Here is a 19955-nt window from a genome sequence, read left to right as displayed (position 1 = left end):
AGATAATAGTTTTAATTTTCATTTCAGTCTTTCCCTGCTTTGTGAAACATCTGACCATCTGACCCAAGTATGCAGCAAAATGGATTGATCCTTTTTCCTCTCCTTTTTATCTTAAGAAGTCACTAAAAAATTGGCAGCAAGAAAAAAAAAGGAAAAGTTCTAGTGTGCCTTGATTTTTAGAATATCTCCTGCCCCAAGTTGGTGGACATGAGACCACTTGTTGAGCTCTGGGCCAAGGGCAAGAATGTGCCAAATCTAGAGACACAGGGCAGTCAACACAGCCTGCAGAAGTATTTCATCCTGTAGCATAAGGCCTAAAACTGGCGTCTAATATTACATGCTGGCTGGACATCTGGTGAAATCCCAAGAACCTAGAATGACTCAATTGCAAGTTTCTCTCCCCAGTCTGCTACTGTGGAAAAGGTCAGCTAGTCAAACAACTGTCCTTATCAAACAGAACAGATACAGTTCCTGCCAGCCTCCGAGTAGTGGGTTTCAGTTCCCCGCCAGCCCATGGAATTACCCAAAAGTCAATTACATTCTCCTGTGGGAACTAGAGGGCATCTCACCCTCTTGATCCTACAAAGCAAGCCTGCTTCCCACTGCCTTTGGTTGTCCACTCTGTTTCCAAATACAACCCCCACGTGTCCCTGCAAGGCATGTGGTATCCTCCCAAGCTGTAAGTATATGTGACTAATAAATTGCTGCCAATATCTGTCCAGTGTTGGGTGTCATGTTGTGGATAAAATGAGAGTTCCTGTGGCCAGGATTCTCACCTGGCCATGTTTGACTAGCTCACTGCACACCTGTGGGCAATACATGGCTCTTGACTCTATAAAAAGAGCTCTGCTCAGTTCTCTGGGCATGACACGGTGGCAGGGCTGCAAGGCTGCAGGAGAGCAGAGCAGAGGTTGGAGTGGTGGCAGTGCTGAGTACAAAGGCCCAGAGGACAGCTGTGCGGGACGACTGTGCAGAGAGGCCCAGAGGACAGCTGTGAGGACAGAGGGGCCCAGAGGACGGCTGTGCAGACAGAGGGGCCCAGAGGTAGAGACCAGCTTGCTGCATGCAGACTCGCTCTGAGTGAACAGGATTTTAGTGACTGACCTGCCACCTGGAAATAAAGTTGGGTATAACCCTTTCAGGGTTTTTTTGTCATTTTCCCCCAAGAACGTTTTGCTGTCATTTTCTTTGGTCACACTGAATCCATAGTGAACTTGCCCGGGGCTGAAACCCATTGGCAAGACAATTGGCGAAAGTCGGCAGGGTTCACTGTTGACCAAGGAAAAAGACAAGCTGCCCTTATGGGAGGGGTGCTTCAGCGGTCTGCCCCTGTGAATGGGGAGACAGTGAATCGTCCTCCAATGGGTATGTGGTCTGAGGTGGCTTGCCTCCTAGAGGACTGGGCCCCACCCCAGGACTGGACGGAAGTGGAGGTGACACCTGAGGCAGTAGGGGTGGCTCTTGGTATAGTAAGCAGATCCTTTGAGAAGCAGAGTGTCCGTGAGGCAGCAGGGACTGTGGGTTGGCTGCTTCTCACAGTATTAAAAAGGTCTACAGAGGAGACCCAAGAAATGGCAGCACGAGAACGTGAGCTGCAAACATCTGTGGATTTCCTGAAGGAGATGGCATTGATATGAGAGGAGGCAGCACAAGAGCACCGGCAGCAAGGTGCCATTAGAGACGAGATGGCAGCGCTGCCAGGTGTTCTGAAGGAGGAAGAGGCCATCAAGGAAAAAGATGAACTCCTGAGAGAAGCTCAGGCAGAGGTGGCACGAGAAAATCAGCTGCAAAGCATTGAGCTGAAGGTATGAGACCTTCTGAAGACCAAGCTAGCATTGTTGCGCGGCACTGTAGCAGAGGAGGCACTTGGGGGAGTGAGAGAAAGGTGCCATCAGTCCCAGAAATGGAGGACCTAGAGAAGGATGAAGGGGTGGTGCCAGAGGCACTGGCGCCTCCCGTATTGAAAGCAGGCCCAGTGGTTGTAAAGAAAATAAAGACCCAGCAGCCCCTCCTCAGGTCGTAGAGCACTCTATGGTCCACCCTATACTCAGGCTGAGCCAGTGGCTGTGGGACCTAGGGGTGGATGGAATTGTTCTGTCAGGATCAGAGATGGGAAAGCTGACTTCCCTGACAGTGCAGCCCGCCTTGAGGCAGCGATTACAAAATGCGAGGTGGCACATACAGTAGCTGAAGCAACAAGAACCCAGAAAGAAATAGGACCTGTTACTTAGAGGAGGAATTTGAGGGGCCTCGTGGGGGTTATGAGGACGCAGATGTGGTTTGATTTGATACAGGCAGGAGTAGATGGAAGGAAATTAGACGGGAAGCCAAACAGGATCTTACCGGAGCTATGGCAATGACTGAAAACAGAGTGGCAGTTCCAGCCATTAAGACCAAAGAGGCAGAGGTCAGACACAGAGCCACGAGTCTGGCCTGTGTGTCTGCAAGACTTTTTGCTGGAGAGGCTGGATAACAATGTTCGAGCTTCCTTGCAGAGGACTGCAAGGAACATTGCAGAGGACTAAGGGCACATAGATTGAGAGGAGAGAATCCTGGAGGGGTGGACTGTGGATAAAATCAGAGTTCCTGTGGCCAGGATTCTCACCTGGCCGTGGTTGACTAGCTCACTGAACACCTGAGGGCAATACATGGCTGTTGACTCTATAAAAAGAGCTCTGCCCAGTGCTCTGGGCAGGACATGGTGGCAGGGCTGTAAGGCTGCAGGAGAGCAGAGCAGAGGCTGGAGTGGTGGCAGCACCGAGGACAGAGGCCCAGAGGACTGTGCAGAGAGACCCGGAGGACAGCTGTGCGGGACGACTGTGCAGAGAGGCCAGTGGGATGACTGTGCAGACAGAGGGGCCCAGAGGCTGGCTGTGCAGACAGAGAGGTCCAGAGGCAGAGACCGGCTTGCTGCCTGCAGACTCGTTCTTAGTGAACAGGATTTTAGTGACTGACCTGCCACCTGGAAATAAAGTTGGGTTTAACCCTTTCACCCCACGAACATTTTGCTGTCATTTTCTTTGGTCACACTGAATCCATAGCAAACTTGCCTGGGGCTGAAACCCATTGGCAAGACCCATGTGTTTGGCCATCTCCATAACCCTAGGGTGGGAATCCCTCCCTCACCAACAGGGGAGAGAAGAAGTAATTAAAGCACCCCTAATTCTAGGCCAGCCAATCACTCTTAAAAATCAGAGGCTTGGCTTGGTTTCTGCAGAGTCATTGTCTGCACAAAGCCCTGCCTCCTACGGCCATCGAACTGGGACCGCTATCCCCATTTATTCAAATCAGCTACATGCATGCACTGGGTGTGGTCTCACTTTTGGCTTCTTGGATATTTCTCAACCTATATTCTAATCCTGAGCAGTCATCATTCTCGGAACTTCTGCGTGTCCCCTGACTCAACTCCTTCTGCTCTCTTTTCAAGAGATCTAGACACCACTATCTTTTTCTGCTTTTACTATGATCTCTGTTTCCTCTTTTCCAGTCCCAAAAGGATTATGAATGTGTTTCAAAAGTAAATGATGATCTATGGAGAGGATATTGCATTTCCAATATCCTTAGGTTCTTTTAATTATCAAAGTCCCATAAGCCTGAATCTTCAGGCATCAGGAGATGGACAACTTTAACCAAATAACTGCCATACTTGACAGGCTTGGGGAAGAGCCTATGCAACCCTGTTGAGTCCAGAGAGTTGAGTCATATTGTACTTCCCCAAGAAAACAATAAGATCCTCAAAGGCAAAGGGCCCACCTTGGATTTGTGTCTCTTAGATGCCTATTCTAGCACACTGGTGCAGTGGGGAAGAGACTGGAAATTGACCACTTGGGCTCAAATCCTAGTTCACCCACTAATTAGATGAGTGGCTTCAGGCAGCTTCTCCAATCCTTGGAAACCTCAGTTGTATCTTTGTGTCCAAGGGCTGTTTTAAGTCTTAAATGTTATAAGTATAAATGTATATAAAGCTCTTAGTGCCTGCCTGCTACAGAGTAATCACTGAATAAATGTTAGCTATTAATATCATTTAAAGTGCTAAACATATGTCTAACTATGTAAGGTGTTATTGTTATTTGGAGGGTGCCCAGGCATCATTCCTAAGCTCCAAGCCCATAATTTAACCCTCTGGATATTCTGCCTAAATAGTTCAGAGGAAAAGCAAACTGGTACAAAGGAGAAATCACTCTCTGCTCACTCCACCCCACCCGCAGGTGCTCCTCCAGAACTCCCAACTACCTGCCATCAGCTCAGTTTCCCGAGCCAGAAATCCAAGGGCCAGTTCACAGATCCCCTGTCTCTCTTCTCCTTCCTCACTCCATCCAATCTCATTAACTCCTCCAGCAACCATTTATTGGGCATGCTTGCACTGTGCAGGTGCCAGGCACAAACAAGTGAATGAGACGGGTTCCTCTGGAGGTTAGGTGTAGTGTGGGAGATAGGCAGGCAACATGAAAAGAAATGAGATGAAAATAGCTTGGGATAAAGAATATAAAAGAAACAAACACCATGCCATGAGAGAGACAATGGGCTTAGTTCTGATAGGGGTCAGGGATGGCTCTCCAAGGAAGAGACATTCAAACTATATCTGAATGTCAAGAAGAAGTTGGCTGTGATGAGCTGGAGGAAGGCATTCCAGACAGAGGGACGGCAAGCACAAGGCACTGAAGCAGGAAAGAAATGAGTGTGTTCCAAGAAGTGTCAGATGGCCAGTGTGACTGAGACATTTATGACATGGTCCCTACATTTTAACTCTATCTAGAAAGGGACACAGGCTTGTTTTCTTACTGCTTTGCAAACTTTGTGGTGCCATTTCAGTGAAATAATAGCTCAAAGAAAGGCAAAATCCATACAGGCAAGAATAATAAGGGGGACTTTATGAAGCTCATGGGTTGTGAGCTGACCCTCACTAGATGAAGAGACTAGAACATCTGTTGGGATGAGAAGAGGCATCCCAACAGGACCAGCAGCATGAGCAAGGTCCAGAAAGAAATTAGTATGATATTAGTAAGATTATAACGAGACTTGGATCACTCCTCGGATTGGAAAGAACATTAAACAAAGACTGATTTGGGGAAACCTTCAAAAAAAAAAAGGTTGAGGTGTTTGAACCAATTGCAAAGTCAAAATGGAACCATTGTTGGGCTGACAGGGAACATGAGGAAGGCAGTGACTTAAGAACATCCTCCAGACAGTCATGAGCACATTGGTGGAGGGGAAACTCTGGGAAAGGAGATTACTTAGAAGTCAGCTGGGTTCATACAGGAGTGACTCGGTAAGCAATCTGGACTACTAACTTAGTGGTGGTAATAAAAAAGGAAGAATCTGAGAACTTTAAAAAATTCCTTTAAGTCCAACAATAAAGGATTATTTAAATAAGGTATGGCACACTCATATAACAGAGTAGTATGCAGCTATTTAAAATGATGCCATAGGACAGCAAATGACACTGAAAGACGTTCAAAGCAGAACACAACCTGGATAACATTTCTTTCTTAAGGTGAATGTGAGCCTTTAATTAGAGCTCATTTTTTTCTTCCTGCAAATATATTATTTATTAAAAACCTTTAACCCTGAATGCAAATTTAATGAGACAAAGAAGAACCACCTCATTCCTCATTGGAATATGCATGGATAATAACAAATACAATCATTCAGAGATATCAGAGAAGGTCAATGGCATTTCTTGAAATCCAGAAATCAAGTTTAAAAACCATCTTTAGGGTTTTCCTCGATAATGGTTTGTTTTGAGTAAGTCAATTGAGTTGGCATATGGCTGGCTCTATACTTTGCTATGAGCTAAATTCTGCCCCTCTCCTCCCAGATGCAGAGCTTAAAGTCCTAACCTCTGTTTTCTCAGAATATGACTGTATTTGGGGATGTAGTTTGTAATGAGGTAATTAAGGTAAAATGAGATTATACAAGTAGGCCTTAATCCAATCTGACTAGTGTCATAAAAAGAGATTAGGACACAGGTGCAGAGGGGCTATCATGTGACCATACAGGGAAAGATGGCTATCTGTAAGAAAAGGAGAGAAGCCTTAGAAGAAACCAACCCTGCCGACACACTAGTCTTGGACTCCAGCCTCCAGAATTGTTAGAAAACAAAATTCTGTTATTTAAACCACCCTATGTGCAATGCTTTGTTATGACAATCCTACCGATATACCTTTTTTCTTTCTTTTTAATTGTGACAAGTAATTTTAAATACAAAATCTAAAGCATGGGCCTGGAAATTCCTCAAATACTTAATTGTACAATTTCCATATGATTCAGCTATTCTACTCCTAGGCAAAAACCCAAAACAACTGAAAGCAAGGATGCAGATTAGATACTTGTACACAAATGTTCACACTGACAACAGCCAAAAAATGAAAATAACCCAAGTGTCCATCAACAGATGAATGAATAAACAAAATGTGACAAATCAACACAATGGAATATTACTCAGCCATAAAAAGGAATGAAGTTCTGACACATGCTATAGCATGGATGAACCTTTCAAACATGATCCTAGGTGAAATAAGCCAGACACAAAAGGCCATATACTCTCTAACTCCTTTTATATGAAATATCCAGAACACTCAAATTCATAGGGACAGAAAGTAGAATAAAGGTTATCAGAGACTGGGGAAGAGAGGAATGGGAAGTTAGTGTTTAACAGGTACAGAGCTTCTGTTTCGGATGACGGAAAAATTCAGGAGATGGATGGTAATGGTTGCACAATGTTGTAAATGTACTTATGTCACTGAACTGTACACTTCAAAAGTTAAAGTCTTAAATTTATGTATATTTACCATAGTTTTTTAAATTGCCAAAACAAAAAAATGATTGCTTAGATAACTGTGGGATTTTTTTATCTTGTGGAAATTTCTTTATATTACTAAAAAATTTGCACTTTTTTTGCAGCATCTAGACATTCTTTTAGTCCAAATCTCATTCGGAGGCTTGGTCAGTTTGCTGTTCATATTTTCTCATGTCCTCCAAAGGCATATAAGTGTGTCTTGTAAAAAAAATTCCAATGGAGATCCCCAGTGTGGCCAGCAAGCCAGGAGAACAGTATCCATGAGGATTTGCAAAGAAAAAGGGATAATCCAATGGTTGGTGGATATAAATCTTACCTTTGGCTTTCTTAAGATGGAATTCCAAACACTGACCTCACCTGAGGCATTCACTTTTCATCCACCCTCAGGAATGATATTTCTACTTTTCTGATGGGAATGAATCTACCTTCAACTTCACATAAAGTACTAAAGGACGAGGTTCACGAAGGCACTTGCTGATCCCTGTGTTGAGCCAGGCCCCTATGCAGGTAGCCATCGATTGTGCATGGTGCCCATTCAGTTTGAGGACTGCCTGGTGCAGCACCTGGAAACAGCTTTTGCTTGCTCAGGGTACATCCACATTTCCCCCTGTGTCACTGGGAGAACAAAGCAGCTCAGCCTCCAAGGAGACTGAGATGGGAAAACCTTCAAGCAACCAGGCAGTGCCAATGGGTAATTATTGTGAGTGTCTTTGTCATGTGGAGGTTTCTGAATGTGTTGCAGAGGTGTCATCAAAAAAGGGCTGGGACAGGTCGTTCCTGGACATGAAGGTGGCACCCAGGAGAACAGAGGGCAGGCTGAAGCTGCTGCCTCACAGAAGCAGATCCAAATGTCAAAGAGAAGCAGAGGGGTAAAATTAGAGCAGAACGTTTTAGGAAAGGAAGGAGTCTGTGCGGGAAACTCACTCTAAATAAACCCAATCTATAAAAATCTAGATTTACAAAATAAGTAAATGGGATGGGTGAGAGGGATTTTTGAAAAAGAGTCCTTTCAATGACATTTGGATGAAATTACATAAAAATCAAGTCCTCCTTTTTAAGAGCATATCTATCCAAGAGATAGGGGGACATCCAGAGCCTGGGCTTGAATTGACTGTTGTGAGACCTCTCTAGACCTCATCCTGGTTTTCTTTTTTCTTTTTTTTAATTGATATACAGTCTTATTTTAGTTTCAAGTATACAACACAGTAGTTCAACAGTTACCCATATTATGAATCTTCACTCTCACCAGTACAGCTATTATCTGTCAACACAGAAAGATGTTACATAATCAGAGACTGTATTCTCCATGCAATTGCAAATGGAATTGTTTTCCTGATTTTTCTGCTAGTTCATCACTAGTATATAGGAATGCAACTGATTTCTGTGTATTAATTTTGTAGCCTGCAACTTTGCTGAATTCAGTTATTAGTTCCAGTAGTTTTGGAGTGGATTCCTTAGGGTTTTCTATGTACAATATCATGTCATCTGCAAACAGGGACAGTTTGACTTCTTCCTTACCGATATGGATGCCTTTTATTTCTTTGTGTTGTCTGATTGCTTTGGCTAAGACCTCCAGAACTATGTTGAATAAAAGTGGGGAGAGTGGGCATCCTTGTCTTGTTCCCAATCTTAGAGGAAAAGCGTTCAGCTTCTCGGTGTTACGTATAATGTTGGCTGTGGTTTTGTCATATATGGCCTTTATTATGTTGAGGTACTTGCCCGCTATAACCATTTTATTGAGAGTTTTTATCATGAATGGATGTTGAATTTTGTTGAATGCTTCTTCAGCATCTATGGAAGTGATTATGTGATTTTTGTCCTTTTTGTTGATGTAATGGATGATGTTGATGGATTTTGAATATTGTTCCCTATTTCTATTAATATACAGAGAGAATTCAACACCCAACTGAAAATGCATCTTCTTTTAGGGTGCACTTGGAACATATACAAAAAGACATACAATAGAGCATGTATTTCCTTTAATACATTCCCAATAATCAATATGTTACAGATTAGGTTCTCCAACTGCATTTCAATGAAACTAGAAATTAATATTAAAAAGATAAATTTTAAAAATATTTAGAAACCAAATAAAGTGTTGCTAAATGACTCTTGACAGTGTTTAAAACTGGATAATGAAAACACCATATAAAACTGGTGTGGGTCACAGTGAAAGCACCACTTTAAAAGAAAACTTATAGCTTTATACACATTTGCCAGGAACCAAAAAAGGATTTATCTCAAAGCATTTTCAAAGCATTGAAAAAAGAATAGCAGAAGCAACTGAAAGAAATAAGAAGGAAATAACTATTAGTGCAGAAATCAATGAAATACAGATCAACTGAGACAATGAACAAAAGTAAAATCTGGTTCTATAGAAAGATTAATAAGATTACCAGAGGTCTGTGTCGAAGAAAAAGGGAACAAAACAAATTAGCCACAGAATAAAAAGGAAAACATAATGACAGTCACAACAGAGATTTTTTAAAATATAAGAAAATTGTAAAAAATCATGTGCTAACAATTTGTGTGGCTTTCCCTGACTGCCCCTACTTATTATTTTTGTCTATTGTCTGTCTCCTGGCACTGGAATATAAGCTCCTTGAGGCAGATATTTTCATCTGTTTGGTTCCAGATAAATACCACACACTGAATAACTATTTGATGAATGCACAGATGAATGTCCCCAATAAGCCTACATAGTGAGGGCAGATAAGTTTTTCCCAAGACAGATGTTTTGGTTTGTCTTCAGCAGATATGCCCAGTTACAAGGACAGCTGCAACGGAATCCCAGTAAAGACGTCTGAGATCTGATCATACCAAAGTCACAGTGTACCCAACAATGGTAATTTCTGGAGCCACTCAAAGAAACTATGAATTTCTGGCTCAGTAAGCCACAACTGTGCCCACATCCTGGGTAGATACAATAAAGGGTGAAAACAGTTTTGTGGTCCCTCAAAAAAATTAAACATGACCCAGCAATTCCAATCTTCGATGTATATCTCAAAGGATTGAAAACATGGACTCAAACTAAAATTGTACATGCATGTTCACAGCAGCACTATTCACAGCAGCCCAAAGTAGAAGTAACCCAAATGCCCATCAACTGATGAGTGGATAAACAAATGTGATATATTCGTACAATGGAATATTATTCAGCCATAAAAAGGAATGAAGTACTGACACATGTTTTATACTATTTATTCAGTATCTGAAAATATTCAGATACTTCTTGAATATCTCCAAGAACAAGTTAAATATTACTTCTTCACTCATATTTTAAATTTCTAATACCTTTAGGCATTTATTATTATTCAAAGTATTATAGCCTCCAAAATCTCTTCTAATAGTCTGCCTATTGATGTTTTCTATTACTGTTTGAAAGTTCTTAGTTGTTATTTTTGAAAATAAGTTTCCACTCATTACTTTATTTTTGAAAATAAGTTTCCACTCATTATTTTAGCAACAATGAACTTAAATGTACACTTAAACTACTGATAAAATTTCAACATATAAATTACCCAAAGAGACTTTTTTCACTCCAGTTACAACTAGAATGCTCACCTACATTTGAAAATGAATATTCACATATTAACAACATAACCCATTGACAGGCCTCATTCACATCACTGACATTGATATTCTGACTAGAGATGATGGTTCCTTACATGACCCCACATTCATTGATCACATACAAGTTCAGAAAGGCCAGAAATGATGCTGTAGTGGTCATTTGACTACTTGGTCTTCCAAAGGCTAAGTGGCAGAGCTGGGCCAAAGAGAGGGCTGAAGATGGTGTTCCATACCTAGTAAGGAAGCTAGATGCAGGGAGCTGGAGGAGATGCACATTTGTTCTGGATAATTCTCAGGGCAGGAAAGAGCCAATATTTGCCCTCAGCTGACCCAAAGAAAGTGACTGCATTTGTCACCCCACTTCCCATGGAATTTCCTCCTGAGAGAGAAATGGAAAAACCAGGGAAAGGGAAGCAACTGAAGAGACAGGATTCTCCCTTCTGAAAACACTTCCTCTTGGTAGTGCTTTTAAGTGCACATCACACATTAGGTTGATGGTTTTGGAGCCTGATTAGTCTTTCCTTTCTGCTTTTGTTCTCTCTTAGCCACCAATTATTATCAAGCAAAATCTCTTGTGACAGGCAGAGGGAGGCATAATAACTAGAAATAGCAACATCTCCAGAATGTTTTATCAAACACTAATGGGACTGAACTTTTACACAACTGTAAACTGAGATTTTTGAGTGTCACTCACGTGAAGATGGTTTTCAAAATAGAAACTGCTCTGCAGAGCCAAAGAAACCTAAATCTATGTTGGATTTAGATCTGCAGAGACTGTTTATTTGGCTAATAATCCAATAATTCTGTTGGGGGATGGATTAACAGTCTGTGTATTCCAGAAAACTGCCTTCACTACAGAACAAAGCAGATGGGTTCATTATGAAACAAGTCACATAAGAGGTATCCTTTGAGGCTTTTGTTGTTTGTTTCATTTTCTTTCAGACTTCCAAGTAAACTTAAAGTTGTTTGATGTAAAATCAGAAGTGCATTTTGGAGGCTACATTTCTTAGAAAGCCTCCCTGCTTCTTGCAATAGCCTCTTCTTTTCTTAAACAGATCTAGTTCAAGTTTAACCAGTTCACGTCTCCAGAGAGTGAAACTGGGGGTGGACAAGGGGAGTGGAGTGAGCAGTATCAATGGCCTGTGGGGTCCCGTCTCAGAATTCATTTTATCATGAGCCTTCCTGAAGCTGTTCAGCATCATCCTTCTGAGGGTTACCAACTCATCCTGTTTGCAGGGACCTTCCTAGTTTTAGCCCTGAAAGTCCCACATTGTAGGACTTTTCAGTCCCACATTGTAGGACTTTTCAGTCCCAGGCAAACCTAAGGATTCTCATCTAGGGGTTTGCCTCCTTGGTTATCACCTAAGGATTTATCTCCCTTGCCTGAAGCCACACTGTGTACAAACAAGACATCCTAAGTGGAATTCAAACTGCCAGAAACTTTTCAAGTTAAATCTACCTATGTACTTTGCAGCCTCTGTCTCTGCATTACCTTATCACAGCATCTTTTTCTACCATTAAACAGGATTCCTACCTAGTTACCCCACAAACGTCATTAGGAACATTATGAGGCAAATGTTTCTACTCTGTTAAAAACCTTTAATTTTTTTACTTATTTTTTAAAGGAAAAATATCTAAATTCACATTTTAAAGTTCTTGCTTTGAGTAAGAGACTTATTTTCTGTGCTTATGAAAATTATTTTGTGAGGGAATATCATTTACCCAGCTGAGCTAGCTTTGTACTCCTCCCTCAAGTCCTGGTCCTTTGCCATGTATTTGAAGGTACATAGAGAAATGTACACCAAAATCGTCCCAGAAGAAAACAAATCAAGCTGTCCCAAGATTAAAGACTAAAGATAGTAAGTGAAATTCTTTGTAGCTTAATCCAAATTAAGAATCCTAAATTTATAATATTTCTATAGAGTTAACTGTATTTGTTTCCTATTTATGCTGTAACTACCACAAATTTTGTGGTTTAAGACAACACAAATATACTACCTTACAGTTGTGGAGTTCAGAAATCCAAAAATGGGTCTTCTGGGCTAAAATCAAGGTGTTGTTAGGCCTGTGTTCCTGATTCTTTAGTCCCTTCCAGGCCACACTCCCCATCTCAAAATCTATAACTTAAACACACCTGCAAAATCCCTTTGGCCATGTAAGGTAACATATTTACAGGTTCTGGGGATCAGGATATGAACATCCTGGAAAGTGGGGTGTCATTATTTGCTTCCCACAGTAATTAAGGTGCCATCTTAGACAGTTATCAGACACTATGGGACGGGATCTTTGGGTCTTATTTTCCTGAATCTGTTGGGTAATCCTTCCAAATATTTAGGTACCTAATAGGTTCTGTAAATTGGAAAAGATATTTTATTACACTGTATGCTAATGTCAGGGAACATAATGAAATGGATGGGAGTTCCAATAACCAGTATCCCCACAAGCCAAAGTTCCCCCATTTCAAGGTGCCCACCCACAATCCTCATTATCCCTTCATCTTGGTACACATCAAGCAACAGAACCATAAAAATAGTCCCACACAATATTACACAATGATTTAGAATGGACAAAAGGATTTCACAGCATTTTAAGGCTATACAATGAAATAGCTAAGAGCAAAGATTCTGGAATAAGACAGGCACAGACTCAAAACCTGATTCAACCACTTGTAGGATCTCAGTTTGACTCCTCAGTGCCTACCTCATGGGTCATGTGAGACTGAATGAGATGAAGCCTTTCAAGCATTTAGCAGTATTTTAGCTGTTGTTATTACTATCAAAACATGATATCATACTTGACACAATGACATTGATCCCCATTTTATATATATATATAGGTATATATACTTACATTTATGTTTATACAATGAAACAGACTCCCAGGAAGTAAATAACTCTTCTAAGGATGCACAACTAGTAAATGATTTTATATATATCCCAGTGTCTGGGACATACAGTATCCACTCCTAAATACCTGTTTCAGTAAAATCAGACACAATCCCTGCAGTTTGACCTCACAGCTGCTGCACCACTTCTTGTATTCACAGCTTTGCTTTTCATCCATCCTCTACTCTCTGTTGCCTACCAGAGAATATGGTCTTCAATGTCTTTTTACATCCTAGAGACCAAATTTCAAATGTGCTGGGACTTTGAGATACATTCAGATACAGGTCGTTCTTTTGCAAGAACATCATACTTCCCATTTTCTCCATTTCAGTAATCTGTAAATCACACGCACTGAATGGGAGAAAACATTTGCAGATCATGTATCTGGCAAGGAATTGTATCTAGAATATGTAAGGAACTCTTACAATTTAGAGACAACCCAATTAAAAAATGGGCAAAGGACCTAAACAGACATTTCTCTAAAAACGTATAAATCACTAATAAGCACCTGAAAAGCTCAACATCATTTATCATTACAAAAATGCAAACCAATATATGTATACACACACTTACATATGCATACATATATATATATACATACACACACACACACACACACACACACACACACACACACACATAGTTGAGTGTAGGTAAATTGTATTGAATATTAATTTCTCCCAGGGCTCCTAACAAGATACTAGAGAATATTTCTTTTTTTAAGGGAAATGGGGTCTGACAGGGTTGAGATCCACTGATCTACCAGATAGCAAAGAGGATTATCTGTGAGCAGCACACAGCCTATTTGATCAGAATCAGGTCTTTTTCTTCTATGTTTCACAACAGCTTCAGTAATGGGGAAAGCAGCCACAAATTATAATTTATTCCTCACTTTTGCTACCATCTTATTCTTTATTTAGAGGATGTGCTGTTTCTGGAGGTATATATAATTATACACTTGGACTACATGTATCTGTTATGTTATACAATGACGTATTTCACCATGTCTATGTGCCAGGAGAGTGAATCTTAGATCTTTAAATGCCTGAACATTTAATTTAAACATTTTTCCTTGATGATACTCCTGAACAAAGGATACAGTTTCATCTGACTGGCCTTCTGTGGTTTAAGGCGATTGCAATAAACATTCTTACCATGTTTTAACCAAATGATGCCCTGAGGTGCACCCAAGTCAGCACTGCTGGCTTCTCAACAGTCCCAGACTGAGGAGCTTTTGAAGTGTTTGGCTGTTTTTTATAGGAACTTGTTTCTTTTTACTGACTATTAATTTATTTGTTGCTGCTCTTAGTGTTGGTGGCCTCAGATAGTGCCTCCCACCTCTAATTTGCTGCATTTATACAAACATTTGTTTTAACACCCACATTACTGGTGACAGTACGTTTTTCATATCTTGGAACCTAGCACCGTAGCTGAAGTCTTCTCAATTTCAAGTTTCAAAAGTCTGCTAGTTTAAGGGGGAAAATGAACATTTATTATAAAGTTATGGAAGTATCTTAAGGGCAAAAGTGAACCAACAGGACAGAACCAGGAAGTAGAAACTCAGAAACCAAAGAGGCCGTTTTCTTGTCTCTCTCGCCTGTGTGCCCCTTACCCCACCATCTGTTTCATTCTTTTGTTTCTGCAGACTCCCCTTCTCAGCTTCTCCAAGAACAGGAGAAGCTGCCACAAACCCTGAGGTTACATCAATTCAGTTCTAGAGAAAAGAACTGCCTCTCTCCCAGGGCCACAGCCCAGAGTGCAGAATCAGCTTAGCCCTTTGGGATCAGGTACCCCCTGTGGTCCAACCGATAAGATCACACAGTATAAAAATGGCTGCTGGGGCCACCACTGTGAGGAAGGGCAGTTTTCAGAGGAAGAACACTGTAGTAAACAGCTTAAAATGGAACAATGGAACCAGATAATCCAGTTAGAGAACTTTATCTAAAATAAAAATAAGCTTATTGTATATCAATGATACTTTAAAAAAAAGTTTTATATGAGGGCCTAAGGTGCTCCCCTATGAAGAAAGGACATAAGGTATGACCCCATTTTTGTGTGGTGTGTACTTTGTTTTTTCTAAGGCCTTGGGTTGTCTACTCCATTTTTTAAAATTTGATATAATTCACATATCATGAACTTCACCCTTTAAAAATGTACAGTTATGATTTTTAGTATATTCACAGGGATTTTGCAATTATCACCATTATCTAATTTCCAGAACATCTTTATCACCCCAAATGGAAACCTCATACTCCTTAGCAATCACTCTCCATTCCTTCTACCTCTAGGCCTAGGCAACTGCTCATTAATTTATGTTCTGACTGTATGGATTTGCCTATTCTAGGCATTTCCTATAAATACAATCATACAATAGGTGGCCTTCTGTACCTGGCTTCTTTCACTTACCATAATGTTTTCAAAGTTCATGCACATTATAGCATCTATCAGTATTTAATTCCTATGGCTAAATAATATTCCACCTTACAGATCACATTTTATTTACCATCAGTTGATGGACATTTAGGTTATTTCCACTTTTTGTCTATTATGAATAATGCTCTAAACATTCATGCACAAGATTTTGTATGAACATATCTTCAATTCTCTTGGGTATATTTCAAGGAGTGAAATTGCTAGATCATTAGAATTATCACTGTTTTCTGAAGCAGAAACCATGTCACTTAACCACCAGCAGTGCATGAGTTTTCTAATTTCTCCATGGCCTTGCCATCTTTTTGATTGTTCATCATTTTGAATGTTGCCATGATAATGGGATGAAGTGGTATCTCACTGTGACTTTGATTTGCATTTCCCCAGTGACTCATGATATTGAACATCTTTTCATGTCCTACTGACCACTGTGTCTTCTCTGTAGAAATATCTATTTAAATCTTTTGCCCATTTTTAATTGGGATGTCATTTTATCAATGAGTTATAAAAGTTAAAGAATTTTTTTTTTACCCACTTAAAAATCTATAATTTGATGAGTTTTGACAAATATATACAGTTGTGTAACCACCACTAGAATCATGTTCATCACCCAAAAATCTCCTTTGTACCTCTTACCCTTTCCCAGCCATTTCCCCCGGGAAACCACCAGTCTCCTTTCTGTAACTATGTTATTATAGTCTTTTCTGGAATTTGGTGCAGTATATAGTCTTTGCATCTGGCTTCTTTCACTTAGCATAACCCTGTTGAGATCCATCCATATCACGGCTCTCAGTAGTTTGTTCCTTCTGATTGCTTAGTGCTGATGTTGTGTGTGGCTGCAGCACACATCGGTTATACATTTCCTCACTTGTTGGGCTCTTTCCACGGTTTGGCTGATATGAATAAAGCTTCACCTTTTCAATTCCACACGAACACTTGTGTGGACATAGGTTTTTCTTTCCCTTGGGTAAATATATAGAAGTGGGATTTCTGAGTGATAAGTTAAGGGCATCTTTAGCTTTTTAAGAAACTGCCAAACTGGTTATACCATTTTACATCCCCACCAGCATGGGTGAGAGCTCCTGTTGCTCTGTCCTTGACATATACTTGGACCTTGTCAGTCTTTTTTGGCCATTCAACTGGAATATAGTGGAATCTCATAATGGTTTTAATTTGCATTTCCATTACAATGGTGAGTATCTTTTAATGTGCTTATCGGCCATTTGTATACCTTCATTTGTGAAGTGTCCAAGTCTTTTGCCCATTTTTATAAATTGGATTGTTGTCTGAACATAAGTACTTTGTCTTATGTATGTATTGTGAACATTTTCTCCTCAAGATTGCCTTTTCATTTTTTTGATGAGCAGAGGATTATTTGATGAAGTCCAGTTTATCAAGTTTTTCTTTTATGAATAGTATATTTTGTGTTCTAAGAAATTATTGCCTATCCTAAGGTTGCAAAAAATAGTCTTCTATATCTTCTTCTATCAACTGTATGATTTTCTATTTTACTTTTAGATCTATGATCCATCTCAAGATAACTTTTATATTTGGTGTAAGGAAGGGATCAAGATGAATTCTTAACTGCATAGATATATCCAGTTGTTCTAACACTATATAGTGAAAAGTGTGTTCTTTCTGCATTGAATTATTTTGATTCTTTGCTTGAAAATCGATTGACTGTGTGTGTGTGTCTGTTTTTTACCTGTATTTTCTATAAAGAACTCTTAAGATATTTAAGATCCTAGACCCTTATATATAATTTGTAAATATTTTTCCCATTCAGTGTATTGTCTTTTCACTTTCCTGATAGTATCCTTTGAAGCACAAAAGTTTTAAGTTTTGACAAAGCCCAGCTTATCCATTTCTTTCTTTTGTAGCCTGCGCTTTAGGCGTCATGTCTTTAAACCTTGCCTAATCCAAAATCCTGCAATTAAAGCTCTTTGTTTAAACATTTAGGTCTTTGATCTGTTTTGAGTTAATTTTCTATATATAGTAAGAGGTAGGGGGTTTAACTTCATCATTTGCATGTGGATATCCAGGTTGTTCCAGCACAGTTTGTTTAAAAGACTAATCTTTCCTCATCAAATTATCTTGGCACCTTTACTGAAAATCTTTTTTAAACTAAAATCCCAAGGTCGCTCAATAACTGACTATACTCAAACATACAACAAACACACAACTGAATGTGATTACAATGTACCCATGCGACAAGTCCCAACTGTAATCAGCAGTTCCTTTTACTTTATATAAACTTAAGATTACTCTGGCTAACACTTTGGATACATTCACTGTCTTGACTGTGGTGATGGTTTCATGGTATATACATATGCCAAACTCATAAGACTGTACAGTTTAAATATGAGCAGTTTATTGTATGCCAATTATACCTCAAGAAAGCTGTTTTTAAAAAGAGATAAACTAAGAGCAAGAGTGCAAATGAAATAACTTTCTTTTCCTAATCATGTTTCAGGATCAGCTTCTCCCCTTGGGCCTCAGGATATGTCATTAAGTAGTGATTTAGGAAAACTTGCATTTCCTCACTTCCCTTAACTGACTTTATTTCAAGATGCAAGCAAACCATTTAAATTCAAGATTTGTAAGGCTGGGACCAACTTATTACTATGGGATAAGTAATAATGAGAGCTGGTAATGTGTTCTGATTCTTAAGGAAAAGCATTTTTAAATCCCTTACCAGTGAGAATTTAGCAACTGGGTTTTCCTTTTATACACAGAATTTAAGCCCAGCCAACTGCCCCAAACTCCATTTTGGCAGACTTCATCTGTCTGATCACCTTCGTATCTGTAGCATCAGGAACACTGCCAAGCACACAATAGGCACTCAGTAAGTATCTGTGAAATGAATTAATAAAATCCCAGTCAACCTGTCACCACCTTTCCCTAGGACCATTTTGGGCTGAGGTAGACAGCAGCTCTGTTCTACCCTCTAATTCAACAATTCTCTCAAGGAGATACTGTCTGCTTTCTTCAAATTTGCTTATTATTCACCTTTTTAGATTTGGAAAAACAAGGTGGTGTAGCTTAGTAATATCACATCCAGGAAATGAACTGAAATATATCACAGATTATGCATAAAACCCACAAACTAGAAGCAATCAGATGACAGCAGTTAAGAAAATCGTGGCACATCCTCCAGGAAGAGTGCATAGATTAAAAATGATCATTACAAGCCCACAGTAACATGGAAAACCAGTAATGTGAATCAGGAAATGCAAAGCACCATCATAGACTATGATTAAACTAAAATTTATATAGGCAATGATCTGCTAGAATTTATACTCCACGAAGGCAGGATGTTCTGTTCACTGGACAGTCTTTGTCATATGGAAGATGTTTATTATTACTTGTTGAATGAATTAATGAAACTAAATATAAAACATACCTGAAGGTAATGAACAAACGTGGAAAATTATGTTCAAGAAGTAGAACTGTAGGTGTTTCCTCCACTTTCCCTCTATTTTCCAATTCTCCCTAAAGTTGGGATTAAACTTTTTCAGTTAAAAGACAGACACAGAAACCCATCACCTGGCTCTGGCTGCTTCCTCGCCTCCACTCCCCCCACCCCACCCCCCGCGTTCTGCAAGTAAGGAAGCATCTGAACTGGAGTATGGACAGGGCCTGGCTTCAATTCCAGGAAGGGTATTTTATAGGGTGTGTGGCTCCAGCAGGGTTCATTGGGCACCATCGTGATATTTAGGCTTTTACCCCAAAGGTTGAGAAGGCAGCACAACACCCTGGATCTCCTCCATTATAGCCTGCACAAATTTGGATCACCGGAGGACCTCCTCTTTCTCCTATACCGCCCCCCTTCCTCCCCAGGTCACTCCTATTTCCTAGACCCCTAAGGCGGTCGCTCATAAACCCCCTCACCTTGGCCCTGCAGGGGGGTAACCCATTCCCAAGGGAGAGGTCACTCCTCCAGGGCTTTCCCCCTTAAGAGGGTCACACGCTCCCCCAGATCCCGGCCCTCCTGGGGGGCCATTCGCCCACCCTTCGGCTCCTGAGGGAGTCACTTAGACCTCACAACTCCTGGCCCTGGCCCCTCTTAAGTGGGGTTGGGGGTCGCTTGTCCTCCCCGGCTCCCAGTCCCACAAAGGGATCATTCCTTCCCGAAGGGGAGGTCACCCCTCGGACGGAGTCTCTGTTTTGCCCAGCCCTCTCGAGGCGGCCACTGGTCCCCAAGAGGGAAGTCATTCCCCAACTCCACAAGCCCCAAGAGGCTGAGGCGTGACCGCCAACCCTTCAAA

General features: G+C 40.6%; 2 protein-coding genes across 20 annotated transcripts in view; one reads left to right on the top strand and one right to left on the bottom strand.

Annotated features, from left to right (window-relative positions):
• P2RX7 (purinergic receptor P2X 7) overlaps window positions 1-1556 on the top strand; it is a 47487-nt gene extending 45931 nt beyond the window's left edge. Inside the window, exon 13 of the mRNA XM_073222948.1 lies at window positions 28-1556. Coding sequence (XP_073079049.1) covers window positions 28-45 — 18 coding nt within the window. The 3' untranslated portion in view covers window positions 46-1556. The remainder of the gene's footprint in view (window positions 1-27) is intronic.
• Window positions 1-19955, bottom strand: part of IFT81 (intraflagellar transport 81) — a 252692-nt gene that overhangs the window by 232535 nt on the left and 202 nt on the right. For 8 of the 19 annotated variants that reach the window (XM_073222915.1, XM_073222926.1, XM_073222928.1 and 5 more), the window contains exons 2-3: window positions 19091-19179; window positions 18383-18507 (exon numbers count right to left, since the gene is read on the bottom strand). The gene's annotated coding sequence lies outside the window, so the exon portion shown is untranslated. The other 11 variants (XM_073222920.1, XM_037014302.2, XM_073222914.1 and 8 more) reach the window with 6 other exon arrangements.

Source organism: Manis javanica, chromosome 15 (genome assembly GCF_040802235.1).
Source record: "Manis javanica isolate MJ-LG chromosome 15, MJ_LKY, whole genome shotgun sequence".
Taxonomy (NCBI): domain Eukaryota; kingdom Metazoa; phylum Chordata; class Mammalia; order Pholidota; family Manidae; genus Manis; species Manis javanica.
This window is presented reverse-complemented; position numbering and strand designations above follow the sequence as displayed.